Consider the following 12984-nt stretch of genomic DNA (forward strand, 5'->3'; position numbering starts at 1 on the left):
GTCCGTCTGTCTGTCTGTCCGTCACACTTTTTGGGACACAATAACTCTCCTTCTAATTGACCTAGAAAGTTCAAACTTGGTGTAGGTGTTTATTAAGTCAATGCCTTGATGGAGTTCGAAGATGAGCATTTTCTGCTTAGGGTAAGCAGAGATAAGCAATTTGATTGGTTGATGCTTTGGGACACGATAACTTTAGTTCTAATTAAGTGAGGGTGATGAAACTTGGTGTATAGTTTCATTACATCAATACCTTGACTAAGTTCGATAATGAGCATTTTCTGCTCAGGGTAAGCAGAGCGATAAGCAATTTGATTGGCCGAGACTTTGGACCACAATAACCCTCCTTCTAATTGAGCTAAAATGTTCAAACTTTGTGTAGGTGTTTATTAGTTCAATGCCTTGATGGAGTGTGAAGATGAGCATTTTCTGCTTAGGGTAAGTAGAGATAAACAATTTGATTGGTTGATGCTTTGGGGCACGATAACTTTAGTTCCAATTAAGTGAGAGCGATGAAACTTGGTGTATAGTTTCATTACATCAATACCTTGACTTAGGTCGAGATTGAGCATTTTCTGCTCAGGGTAAGGAGCAACAAGCATTTTGATTGGTCAAGACTTTGGAACATAACAACTCTGCTTCTAATAGAGGTAGAATGTTTAAACTTGATGTAGATGTTCGTCTTGACTGAGTTCAATGATTAACATATCAAGCTAAGCAGAGATAAGCCATTTCCTTGGTCGATGCTTTGAGACAAGATAACTTTGATTCTATCTGATAGAGAGTGATGAAACTTAGTGTATAGTTGATAATCAGTTTGATTGCTCGATACTTTTGAAAAAAAATAGATGTGCGATTAATTAATATGTGTCATCTATTTATTTGGGGATTTCGGCGGGGGACATCAGCCTCACTGTTGGCTTGTTGGTGTTGGACCAAATTCCAACTTCAGTAAGAATATTCCTAAGATAGTATTTTTTACAGGTAAAAGCAATATTGTTGCTAGCCTTATCGATAGGCGATAAAACAAATCTTTCTTGAAGAGTAGCAAGGCATTCAGCTGCAGATGTATTGTTGTTTAGAACCGTGGATGGGGGATGTCTTGGGTTTTGTTTTATATACTTGATTTTCTTTGACAAGACATCAGAAACCAAACCGTGTTTTTCCATTCTCCAAAAGATTCTAGAGGTGCACGAAATTATCAGACCAAGCTACTACACATTTCCTGATTTGAGATTTTAGGTTATTATGTAACTTTTTATACGTCCACATTTCCTGTTTTGAGATTAGGTTTTTATGTAACTTTTTATACGTCCACATGGAAATGTAGACGTATATTCCCATCGCCCCTGTCCGTCGTCTACAAATTCTTGTGAATGCTCAACACCAAAAGTTATTATCTGATTATTTTAAAATTAATATATGTGGTTTACATTAGTGAGATGAAGAATCCTATTTAATTTCAATAATTTCTGTTTATTACGTCTAGAACTATGGCCCTTGTTTCACTTTGTTGAACCTTGTGAACTAAAAGTTATCATCCGATCTTTCTGAAATTGATATGCATTATTTAAATTGGTGAAACGAAGAAGCCTTTTGAATTTCAGCCATTTCCATTTATTCCATCTAGAGTTATGGCTCTTCTTTCACTTTATTGAACCTTGTGAAGGCTCTAACGCCAAAAGTTTTCACCCAATCTTTGTAGGGAAGAATACTACTGAATTTCAGCAATTTCCGTTCATTACTTTTAGAGTTATGGCCCTTGTTTCACTTCATTGCACTTTGTAAACACTCTGACCACTAAAGTTAACTGCAGATCTGTATGAATTTTATATGTGCCATTTAAGTTTTTAAAAAGAAGAATCCTATTGAATTTCAGCAATTTCCGTTTATTATGTCTCCTTTCACTTTATTGAACCTTGTGAACGCTCCAACGCCGAAAGTTCATCCGATCTTTGTGAAATTTTTATGCATTATTTAATTTAGTAAAACCACGAAGCCTATTGAATTTCAGCAAGTTACAATAATTACTTCTAGAGTTATGGCCCTTGTTTCACTTTGTTCAACCTTGTTAATGCTCAATTGATGAAAGTTATCATCCGATATGTATGAAATCATTTAAATTTGTGAAACAGAGGTCTATTAAATTTCAGCAATTTCCATCAACAATTTCTAGAGTTATGCCCCTTGTTTTACTTTGTGAACCTTGTGAACATTTGAATGACAAAAGTGGTCATCCGTATGAAATTTATATACATTATTTAAATTAGTAAAACGAAAAAGCCATCAAATTTCAACAATTTCTATAAACAACTTTCAGAGTTGAGGCCCTTGTTTCAATTTGTAGAACCTTGTGAACCTTCAAACGACAAAAATTATAATCTGATATGTATGCGTAACTGTCTTGTAAAGGCCCCCAATTACCTACAAAGGAATAAGCAGAAAAAGTTTTTAAGATTTTTATCTTCAACAATATCGAAGTTTCCTGTCAGTATGTGGTCACGAAACTTATCTTTAAAAGGAGGGTTGGCACATTGACATGTTGTATTATTGTAATTGTCAATAAATTCTTGTACATTAAGCTTTCCATAGTTTCATGATAGTTAAATATTTTATTATGAATTGGAGGTAAAACTTTGTATACGACTGTGGGTGAAATTTTAGGAATAGTATCTGGTATGGATTTAATTATTGATCGGTCTCTAAAGATTCTATTCAATCCAATGTTTTGTATATGCCTATCTGTAAAAAGGATTTTACATAACACACCAGGTATTTTATTTCGTACTTTATGAGGTTGTATTGAATGCGTAGGTGAAAATTTACTATTTATCAAATCGATTATAACATCGTAATATTGAGAAAGAAAACGTTCATTAAACACACATTATGCAAGAGCTAAATTTACCTGTTGCAGGTCTTTGTTTAGGCCTGAAATGTTTTCTAAATTATTAATTAGATTCAGGCCATAATCAACTCTTGATGGCATCCGATTTCTCCGACATTGAATAGATTAGAACGGTTCAGCCATATTTTGATTTAATCTAAAATTGGAGGAGCGAGACAGCCTCAAACATTTTTTTTATAGAATGTTTTTTATTTTGAAAATTATGATCAAGTTTCTTATAACAATTTCTTGTAATCAAAGTATTTTCATCACGGTTATTATAATCAATGTTTTTAAATCTATCATTGAGACGATGTGGGAAAATGATTTGTAATTTAGTTATCCAAGTTTCCTCTTTTGTGTTACAACAGGATAAATCTTGCCGTTAGTGAGGTGGCCTGAGCTGGAAATTTTTTTTAAATTGCTTGTACTCTATATCCAAAATCCTTACATGGATTTTGCTTAAAATGTTGATGAACAGTTTGTGTGCATTTTCACAATTTCCTATAGATCTATGATTACTAAACCTTGTTTTACATTATCAACTTGTTTCTCCAACATACTGTCTGTAATTTGTAGTAATTGCAAATCAATAAATATGGTAGCATTTACCAGTAACGGAGCTATTAAAAGTGTGGGCTTCATCGTAAACTGTACATAATTTACACTGTCTATAGTTACAAGCATTAACCTGTTAAGCGTGACGTTTTTAAAACGTTAACTACCCCCTATTGTGTAATTAATTAAGTGACGAAGAACTATGTACTATGTTCTAAGAATAGGTTGGGGAAAATACCTCCAAGGAATTATATTATGCCCTACACACAGTGAGTGGCAGTTGTCTAGGACGTAATATAACGTCCTACACATGCTGCGATCATGGGGGAATTTCCAAGGGATACCCCAAGTGACGAACAATGTTCTAAGAATAGGTTGGGGAAAATACCTCCAAGGCGTTATATTACGCCCTACAAACAGTGAGTGGCAGTTGTCCAGGACGTTATATAACGACCTACGCAGCCACTTCATCAGAACTACCTCCTAGATTCTTATTGGTGAGATATTAATTTTTGAATTTTTGTATGTCAATTGGATGGAGTGTGCAGACCAATCATTAACACACATTTCATTATTTTACCTTATATACTTTTGGTTCAGCTAATATGGTAGCATAATAAATAATATGGGCTATGGTGACATGGACATCAGGTTCCACTAGTATGATTAGAATGATAATTAACATTGATCATGGTGACAGCAGCATCTAGTTCAAGTGGTGTGGTTGGCCTAACTTTGTTTTTAATGATATGCTTAGTATTTTCTCAATTTGATTCTTGGCCGTAAGGGATGTTACAGCACAGACAATTTTTTTTACGAAATGTAACAGCACCCGTTGGAGTTCCAGCACTCTGTAATTCATTGTAACGATCCAATACATTAGAATACCAGGGCTTTCATTTTTCATACCAATCACTTACAGGGATTTCTTTTGGGATTTTTGCTTTTCAATTGTCAGTGAAAATCTTGGACTGGGATATCCACCTAGTCCATTTGCATTTTAGAAAAATTAATTACACTTGAGAGCTTAAGTATACTCAGCCAAATTAAAAACTTGACACTCGGGATTTTTGGGACTAGATTTTTAATATTTGGTTTAAGGCAACTATTTTAGTGTTAAGTTGTGCACAGACGACCTTGACATCAACAGAAAGCAAGAATACGTCTCGCCGAAATTCCTTGACATTGATAACGTTCGTGATGTCACAGTACCCCCCAAAATGAAATTCACAGATTTAGAGAACAATCGGAATAAAGTGTTTAGTAACGGTTGTGGCCTCCTCTAGCATCTCGTTCTGCCACACAACGTCTTCTCGTGGATCTCAGAACATTAGTAAACACTACCCCAGGAAGACGTCGCCACTGCTCAGCAAGAGCATGTTGAAGGTCCTGCAACGTCAGTGGTGGATTCACTTGCTGACGAACACATCGACCCAGTTCGTCCCAGATGTGTTCAATGGAATTAAGGTAGGGGCTAAGCGACGGCCAATCCAGGACTTGGACACCGGCATTTCTTAAAAAATTCTGGGTAGCAATTGCTGTATGGGGTCGAGCATTGTCTTGTTGAAACGTTAGTCCAGGCCTATGTCTCTGCATAAATGGAAGAACAGGCTGCAAAATCTGATCCCTGTACTGGACAGCATTTAAGTTCCCTTGGACAACAACAAGTAGAGAACATCCATGTGTACAAAAAGAACCCCAAACCATGACGCTGCCGCCAACAAATCGGTCAACTTCTCTGACGCATACTTGAGCGTAACGTTCACCTCGTCTGCGGTACACTCGGGCCCTTCCATCAGCAAATCTCAAAGTGAATCGAGATTCGTCACTAAAGACAACCGAATTCCACTGTCTTTGAGTAAATCTTATGTGTCTTGTGGCCCACACAAGTCCGTTACGGCGATGAAGAGTTGTCAATATTGGTCCATTATAGGGCCTCTGAGCTTGGAGACCAGCAGCCTGCAAGCGATTTCGAACAGTTTGTGCAGTTACCCTTCCACCAAACATCTCTCTACTTGTGGAGGTTGCAGGGACAAATCTGTTTCTAAGATGACGTAATCGTATTGCTTGATCTTCCTGGAGTGACATCACACATGGCGCTCCCGCCCTTGGGCGGTCGGCAATAGTTCCAGTTTGAAGCACTCTCATTCTAAGATTAATTATTGTCTGGCGTGAACAATTAAAGGCTCTTGCAACAGTGACCACAGACTGACCAGCCTACCTATAGCACGTAGACGTTCTACATTAGAAAGGCGCGGCATTTTCTAACAAAGATGAAAATAACAATTTTAATTTGTTTTTCCAGTTCAAGTTACGTGTGCGTGTTCAGTTTAAGCAAACTTGTATCGATTGACCTCACGAGTTTGTGTTTGCACATGTTTTTCATCTTTATATGCTCAAAAGTCACGTGATCCATGTGACTTTACAATTTTATGAAATTAAAGGCTTCTTACTACTTACTATCATTAGAAACACTTTAAAATTTATTTGACTTACCAGAAAAAAAAATTTGTTGAAATTCATCAGTGTCAAGTTTTTAATTTGGCTGAGTATATATAGGCATTGTTTGGGATGTATAATAAAACTACTGAGAAAGATAAATTTATAATTAAAAACATATAAATATTAATGCAGGCGCAAATATGAATCACACCACCCTAATTGTAAAACGACATGATGAGAAATTTGATTTCCTACTGTTCTGCATCAGTTGGGCAAATGAAGATGGCCATACACCATGTAGTGTTCATTAAGGGAAATAATGCATGGCCATGTGCATTTCCGCCTTCTCTGTTTCGAATTTGAGTTCTTTTCTGTGTAGCAATGTGTACACAGGAACTTAGTTTTAATTTCCATCCGATTGACCAAACGCTGATCTTTCCTAGGCCTGTCATCTTGTACAACTGTCAAAGGGAAAGAAACCAGACTGGAAAATCCTGAAGAATTTTCTCAGCAGCAAACACTGAGAACGATTTGGAACCACCTGGTTAATTAGTAAGTGCCTTACTCACCGAGCCAGAGTGGCTCCCTGACAGTTGAGTACAGTTACTGATCCAGTGTTGGAACAAAGCAGGTTCTGACAGTTGACAGTTTGTAGTAATTCATTAATTATTCTGTGTTATGTCAATAATATAGTTTTACCTGGTCAGATAAAAGATAGGTTGCATGGCAATGAAATACATGTCCATCCGCAGCCTGGTTGTTTGATCTGTTTACAAAATTTGTCGCCAAATAAATGCTTCAATTTGCTGTGCTCAGAAGAAATTTTCCAGATTCTCTGAAACTTTAAAAAGGAAAATCTATAACAGTTCTTACCTGTAGAGTGATTATATTGTTTCGATGACAACCCTGAAAATAAATAATGCTGGACCCTTTTGATAGTGTTCATTTTTATTACTAATCAATCAATCCCAGACAGTTTGAACATCCTATTTCAAGCTTTTAATAAAGGTCAATTACTCTGAAAATAATTGGTGTGTGACTTTGAAATGAAAAAACAAACTTTCCTCTGGATTGATTACAAGAGTCAGAGAGTGTGACAACAACATACAATCTACATTAACAAGAGGACACATTAGAATACTTTTTGTAGATTAACAGATGATCTGATTAAGCTCGAACATAAATAAATACTCAGTGATTGTGTAAAAAAAAAAAACATGTTTCCCATAATAAGCATGTATTGTTGTCAATCCAGTCCATGTTTTTTTCCAAGCTTAATGCCATCGTTTGGCTAGTGCTAAGAAGGAATTCTGTGGAGTTACTCAATTTTTTTTTTACCAAGCCATTGCCATTGTTGCCTGAACCTTGTAAATTCCTTACTGGTTATAAAGTTTTTGACATTTTTTTTTCTGCCAAGGTATGGGAAAAGGCCTATTTAGTTGGTTGAATTTGAAACTGAATCGAAATTCAGAGCAAAACTTAAACAGTTATTGCAGAATTATTGCCTCTCATCTTGAAAGAAGGCTTGACAATGCTATTTTTAAACACATATCTTTTACCTAATACTGCATTCTGTGTATTCTGGGTGTATCAATGAAAGTTGTTTTATACCTGAAAACATATATTCACCTTTAAAAGTATATAACATGAAATGTTTAATTTACCAACAAAAAAGCTTCTTTTACCCTACAGACAAAATCAACAGAAGATTTGGGACGATGTCTACAATTCCTAACACAATTATTACATGTAATGAGCAGTAGACCAAGCTTTAAAACAGATAATGTGGTTGGACCATTACTGCCATTCTGCATATCACTCTTACATCCCTGCCTGAAGAAAAATCTCAACATTACAAGTCTGTTACAAGAAATATTGAACCTTTTGGAAAAGCACAAATCAGTAAGGTTTTCTAATTTTTTTAGCCCATAATCCAAAAGTATCTAATGATCTTAAAGTTTTTTCTGGACAGCTGTTAGTGCAGTGAATTCTTTGTATCAATAGAGTTGTGGTCCCAAAGACTGGAAATTGTTAAAGCTCAACTTACAGAACAATGTTGCAATCCACTGATTTGACATAAGAGATTTTGAAGTAAATATCTTTTCTATGGCTGATCAGTAACCTTTCAATGCAAGTTCTGGATATGATGCAAATACAGGAGATCTGTTACCGAGTGAAGTAGAGAGCAACAACTGCAGTTTCAATGCCATTGTGAACGAATGAGCAATTCTATTTTAAAAGTTTTAAATTATTCAAAGAACATCCTAATGAATATTCCCACAAAGTATCAAAGCATTTTCATACATTCACATTCAGTGTTGGTGTAATATGTCGTCATTGCAGCGGTTGTCACGCCGTCAAAAATCTTCTCATTAACGTGATAGATGCTACATTTTTTAACAGATATTTTTTCAACTTTGGTTTGAAGCATTGGGGTCGTAAGAAGATGAATTCTATCGATTTCCCACGACATTCCATCCTGGAGATTCAGCATCTCAGTAATCCTTTCTTATAAGCTACTGTCTATTGTAGTCTTTTTTTTTTTTTTAGATGTAACTGCTGTGTAGGCATGTTTCCAGGATTTGCGTGGCTATATTTTTAAAAATCTGGTGTGAAGTTATCACCCCTTTTCCGTAAAGTTGTTAACATGATAGAGTCTAAAGATTTTAAAAGATTTTTTACACATATGGTGGGGCAAACCAGGGTTAAGAGAGGAGTTACCCGATTTTTCTAAAACTTTGTGTCCTCAATAGACGCAAAGTTTTCAACTGATTTATTTTAAATTTGGTGTGAAGCATTGGCTGTGTAGTTTTTAATGGATTATTTTCAATTTGCCCCCCTTAATGAATGTAATCTGTTAGACGTACTTGAATCTAAAACTTTCCTTTACTACAATTATCTCTTGTTTTGTCAGTCTACCCATTTCAGTACAGCCATTCATTGGTTTAAAGAATTTCAAATGATACTTCAAGAAATACGGATTTTAATTACTAGCATATTAATTTTCTCTTATATTTTATAGATTCCCTTCAAGGAAAACTGTTTAATTATATTAGCCGACTTACTTATGTTAATTGGACCTGATATAACAGCCAATGTTCTACTTATATGTAAGTATTCATTTAATCACATCTACATGCAGGTTAAATCTAATTAAATTATTATGTTGTTAATACATCTAGGATCTTTCCACAGACTAAGAATCATTATTCTATCTTAATAAGATATAAGATAGATTAATGAATGATATGAAGGTGATGGAAATTATACATGATTTGAGGTCTAATTACTTGGGGACAATTGCTGGTCAGGTCAAGATAGATTAAAGTTATTGTATTCTATTACAATTAATAATTGAATTATCAGAATGTAGGTTTAACTCTTTAACCTACAGACTTCCTAATACCATCATATAATGTACACAATGATGGTTATTGATCATTGATATCTTAAAAACAGGATTAAATATATAATTACAAGGTTAATTTAGCAAAGCATTTGCTCCCAATTTTTATATGTAGGTTGAATTTTGTATTGCCTGTTATCATTATGTTGTTACATGTAAATGCCTTTGATTTCACTTTAGATAATTAAAAAGATTAATTTCATGGCATTCAATCTTTTTAATAGAGAGTGTTTGTGCAAGCTATACAATCATTTCCACATTACCAACAGAAACAGTTTGACATATCCATGATCTTTTGTTATTTTGTACACCTTTTACTTGAAACAATATTTTCTTTCAAATATAAATCCACAATACAATTTGGTTTATTCAAATTACATAAAATAAGACCTTGGGGATACAATGATTTTGTTACGACTAATCATTCATTTTATTTAGCAGTATCAGGGCTCATGCTGTTGGTCGCCAAAGTCACAATTTGCGATAAAAATATGAAATTGGCGATTAAAATTTGATTTTGGCGATAATGTTTTGCGGTACTGGCGATTCTTTTTGAGAACTGGTGGAAAAATCTTAAAATTCTAATCGTATTTATCCTGGATTAATCATTATTGAGGTTGATCGCGGGATACTATAAATTAATCAACTGGCCGATAATCCGGATCGCGTCAATGAGTAATACTATCAGTTGTCTTGGATTAATGATTAGTTGATTGATAATTGTGTCAAGTCACAATTTACTCCTAATGATTAATCCAAGCGGTGATTATTTGATGTTTCGTGTCGTCTTAAAAAAATGATAACATGTAAACAAAATGGCGGACAGTTCCTTGCAAAGAGAATTAAATATTTTGATAGCTGAATTCGTTTACAGTGGCTTCATATCTATCATGGAAAAATACAGGCATGCCTATTCAATATCATTATTTCAAATTATAATATCACAACTGGTTGAAAACGTAAGAAAGAGTTGAAAAGTGACGATTCTTGAGTGAGAAAAAAATTTGCCATTTATGTCATATTACTGTCGCCAAAGTGCTCTAAAAGTTAACGACGGGTATATTGTAAGCATCATGAACATTTTTTTTTATATAAAAATTATCATCCATTTTGGCGGAAAAAAATCAAAAGCCAGTGTGAGCCCTGAGCAGTATGGTTGATTCTATTGTGTTCCAGTTGTCTGCTTGCTATGACATAAAAACAGGTTATTTCATTTCTTACATTTTTACTTAAAAAAGCTTCTAAACATGTTCCAGGACAGATTTTAGTAGTAGTGTTCAGCTGGTTGATCAAGACAATAACTTTCATAATTCTCTATTGCAAATCAGTTTATGTGTTTATAAAGCCTGGGAACTTAATGTAGGATAGAGTTCATTATGGATGATGACGACAACTAGTTGCTGTTTAAATTGATTTTTACAGAAACAATTATAAAAGATATCCAAAATATATTACTGCACTTCACTGCATTTCAATTCTTTGTATTAGACATGCAAGTTTCTTGAAAGCACCCTTATACTAGCACACTGCAACACATATGACTATCTGATTAGTGCAGAAAAGAAGTACATTAGACCTCATTTCATTTCATTTACTTAAAAGCACACATTGTCAGTGGTGCATTGAAAAGTGTCCAGTTATTTGATGTTAAACACCATATCATTTCATTTATTTGAAAGCAACTTAGGAGCAATAAACAAACCCATCACACCAATAACGAAACTTGTTACAAATCATTTTTTTTAATGTTCTGCTTATATTCTGCTCATTCAACAATATTTACATCTATTCTAATTGCAGAACAACAACATCTAATACAATCGATACCAGTATTTCAGATGTAAGGATCACCATCAGAATAGTTTGGTCTTAAAAATCTCTATAATAAGATAATGTAATTTGTTTTGGTGAGCCCATGGCATTATATAGGTGTTAGAAGTTCAAAGTTAAATTCAGATCAAAACCAAGTATACTGAATGCTTTCGTTTTCTAGAAGTGTTTTTATGGCTTTGCCATGTTAGATGATCAGACACTTATTGATGGTTATTAAGAGCTGTAAGACACACATTTTCAAATACATTCTGTCCAGTGACATTACTTACTATTGAACTGTAACCTTAGAGGAAATGTAGAAGTGGCTAGAAATGAGATAGACTGGGAAGTAAAGAATTAAGTATAGTCTGTTCAAAGTACGGAAATGAAACAAGGATCATAAGAATGTTGACCAAAAAAATTAAGCTCGAAAGAAAAAGTTATAACATTGTAACAATTACACTACAAATGTTTGACATCAACTTCCAGTAAATCTCTTCAATGTATTCTAGTAATTAGCAGATGTCACTTTGATGTATGTTGTAGCCATCATGGAAGTGGATCAGCCATTGAACGATTCAACTATTGACTCCTTTCTTTCTGTTGTCAACCATTTACATTTCTTTCATTTCCGCTACAAACTTGTTTAGTAGTAAATAGTAAATCATATTTTTGATTTGTCAAGAAATGTTAATTCTCCAACCTCCATGATTTTAAGTACCGTAGATTCTTATTATGTGAGTGAAACTTTATATCAATAGATGTATGGTGGCAGTCATGGATCATAGGCAAATCATCCTGGTCAGAATATCTATTATATGTTGGCAGGAGGTGGGGCGTTTGGCCGAATGCTGTAATGCATGTGGCTTAGATCATAAGGTCTATCATTGAGTTGTGTGGCATGGTTTTATCCCACACTTGAGGTTTTCTCCAGTTTTTCTGGTTTCCTCTCATTGCTAATGACCTCCTACACGCAAGTGAATTTAAATTGTACCATATGTTAGTGAAAGTTAAACCCATTATTCTCTTACTTTAAGTGTCACCAAAAAACAAAACTAAATATAAAATAGAATTTTATTTCCTATGTGTAATCACTATATAGGTGCTTCTGTTAGGTTGTCAAACCAAATCTTTTGGTTAAAACTTCAAGGCTCCTTGATCACTTGGTATTTATATCATAATGCAAGTTTTTAAGGCTTTTATTTCTAGGGAGGGGGGGTGGATGGCTGAATGGTTAGCACGTGCGCACTATATCATAAAGCCTGTCATTGAGTCAACTGGGGTGGTTTCGAATCCCCGGTTGTACGTGACAAGGAGTAGGGTCGCCTGTCCAACCTCGTGGGTTTTCTCTGGTTCCTCCGGTTTCCTCCCACTGCTAAAGACTCCTACGCGCAAGTGAATTATTGAAATAAAATTGAACCATATGTTAGTCCCGAAATGACTTAGTTTGTGTCGAGTGGACGTGAAACCCTATTTCTCTCTCTCTTTTTATTTCTAAGACCATGGTCTTTTGTGAAGGAAATTACAAATATCCAAATGAAGCAATGTTGGTTCACTAAGATCTTAAAGGTCCTGGATCCCTTTAAGAGAAATGCTGAATCATGTGTAATTTCAATAAATAGTTATTAAAACATGCATGTGTAAAAGGCACATGAATAGTAATCATGATTGTAAATTCTTCTGCTATCTAGGTTATAGGAGATTACAAAGTCATTATCCCTTATAGATTGAAGATGCATAAAGAAAGTCACTCAGTTTAATTTATGTTGTATGGATATATACCAAATATGCAATATATTCTCTAATATGTAATAACACTATGATAATTTGTCAGATGTACCACAATTTCTTAATAACATCAAATTGGACTCTTACAGCACAC

General features: G+C 34.6%; 1 protein-coding gene across 5 annotated transcripts in view; it reads left to right on the forward strand.

Annotated features, from left to right (window-relative positions):
- The window catches only part of LOC126817601 (focadhesin), a 310529-nt gene that overhangs the window by 240220 nt on the left and 57325 nt on the right, over positions 1-12984 (forward strand). For all 5 annotated transcript variants that reach the window (XR_008787793.1, XM_050544678.2, XM_050544677.1 and 2 more), the window contains 2 exons: positions 7577-7786; positions 8907-8994. Coding sequence is in view for 4 of the 5 variants with exons in the window: in XM_050544678.2 (XP_050400635.1) it covers positions 7577-7786; positions 8907-8994 (298 nt within the window). In the remaining variant the exon portion in view is untranslated. The remainder of the gene's footprint in view (positions 1-7576; positions 7787-8906; positions 8995-12984) is intronic.

The sequence above is a fragment of the Patella vulgata genome, chromosome 4 (assembly GCF_932274485.2).
Source record: "Patella vulgata chromosome 4, xgPatVulg1.2, whole genome shotgun sequence".
Taxonomy (NCBI): Eukaryota; Metazoa; Mollusca; class Gastropoda; family Patellidae; genus Patella; species Patella vulgata.